Genomic DNA, 1,562 nt, shown 5'->3' with positions numbered 1-1,562 from the left:
GCCAGATCCCTGTCGTTTCTTCATGATACATCAGTCAAACGGCTTGTTCAGGCAAACTTGTACGGGAGTACATGGAGGAAGTATTTACCGAAGACAAGTGTGTCTAGTGACTCAGATGACTTGGGTTTATTATACAGAAACGCCCAAGTTTAATGGGCCGCCTCCACAGCTACTGTCACCCGTCGATGCTGCATCTCCGGTCGCCATGAGTCGCCTCCACCTCTGCCATATCTCTAGCCGCGCGGCGAGTCAACACTACTGCAAGCCCCGCCTCTAACACTGGGTTCATTAGTGCTCGCAGTTGCGACCCGCCGAAGCAGCCGCGAATCACCCACTTCTGCTGTCCCGGCCTCATCCTGCTTCGGTGGCCGGCCTTGATCTTCATCTCTTCGGCGTCCCCAGTCTGGCTCTGGCTCGCAGCGCCGCCCGGGTTGACTTCGCTGCCACACACTGCAGTTCGCCGCCACAGGCGCCGGGCTGAGCTCACCTCTGCCACGACCCGCCCGCATGCGCCGGTCTCCCAGTTTGCCTGTTCCTTTGCAGCTGCGGTTGGGTACCTGAAGAAAGAGGTAATAGCACCCGCAGTCCTTGAACTTGTCCAGGATGTGATGATCTAGTCCAAAACTTGCAAAAGCAAACTATTGCATCCCATAACTTGCACTCAATATGCAAATTTAGTCCTAGCCAATCAGACGACGACAAGTGGAGCCTAGTCAGCATAGCCGGTCAGCGCAGCACATTTTGCAATTACCCCCGGCCTTAGCAGTAATCAACCCGCTCCAACCCGGGCGCGTGGCTCATCCTCCGGCCCGCCGGCGACGGCGCGTGGGAGCCGTGGGGCCGCCTCGAGTGCTGGCGCGAGCGCGGCGGGGCGGGGTCGTCCGACAGCCTCGGCTACCGCTTCGACCTCCTCGTCCCCGGCGTGGACCACGCCGTCCCCATCGCGGACTCCACCACCGCCGCGTCCAAGGGCGGCAAGTTCGCGCTCGACTTGACAGCCGCGCAGCCCCTGAGCCGGGGGAGCACCCCGGGGTGCAGCCCGCGTGGCAGCGGCGACTTCAGCCAGTGGCCTCTGGGGAACTACCGGGGCTTCGTCATGTCAGCCTCGGTCGAAGGCGAGGGCCGGTGCAGCAAGCCCACGGTGGAGGTCGGGGTGGCGCACGTCGAGTGTGCGGAGGACGCGGCGGCCTTCGTGGCCCTCGCGGCGGCCGTGGACCTGAGCATGGACGCGTGCAGGCTCTTCTCGCACAAGCTCAGGAAGGAGCTCTCTCACCTGCGGTCGGACGTCCTCCGGTGAGCGCCAGCGGCCGGCCGGCAAACATCCCATTCCGACGAGCAAACTGTATAAAGTAGCCGAGAATCTAGAAGACAATTTAGCTGTTCTTTAGTTGGTTGCGGCCGTAGTAGTTCGATTTTGGCGATGGGTTAGTAGAGTAGTTGGTTCAGATCGCTTTCTTTTTTGTTAGCGGCAGTGTGGTGTGGTTGTGATTTTTTAGTTTCCCTCTTATGAATCAAATGAAACCGAGAACCTTTGTGATCTACTCTTACTCCATTTCGATTTT

General features: G+C 59.5%; 1 protein-coding gene across 1 annotated transcript; it reads left to right on the top strand.

Annotated features, from left to right (window-relative positions):
• Window positions 1–772: 772 nt before the first annotated feature.
• LOC123055679 (uncharacterized) lies at window positions 773–1,297 on the top strand (the record flags this gene model as incomplete). The annotated part of the gene is made up of 1 exon (XM_044479589.1): window positions 773–1,297. A coding segment is annotated over one exon (525 nt), but the record flags the coding sequence as incomplete, so codon positions are not given.
• Window positions 1,298–1,562: the final 265 nt, after the last annotated feature.

The sequence above is a fragment of the Triticum aestivum genome, chromosome 2D, assembly GCF_018294505.1.
Source record: "Triticum aestivum cultivar Chinese Spring chromosome 2D, IWGSC CS RefSeq v2.1, whole genome shotgun sequence".
In the NCBI taxonomy this organism is placed as follows: Eukaryota; Viridiplantae; Streptophyta; class Magnoliopsida; order Poales; family Poaceae; genus Triticum; species Triticum aestivum.
The sequence above is the reverse complement of the archived record's forward strand: the minus strand, read 5'-3'. Positions and strand labels throughout refer to the sequence as shown.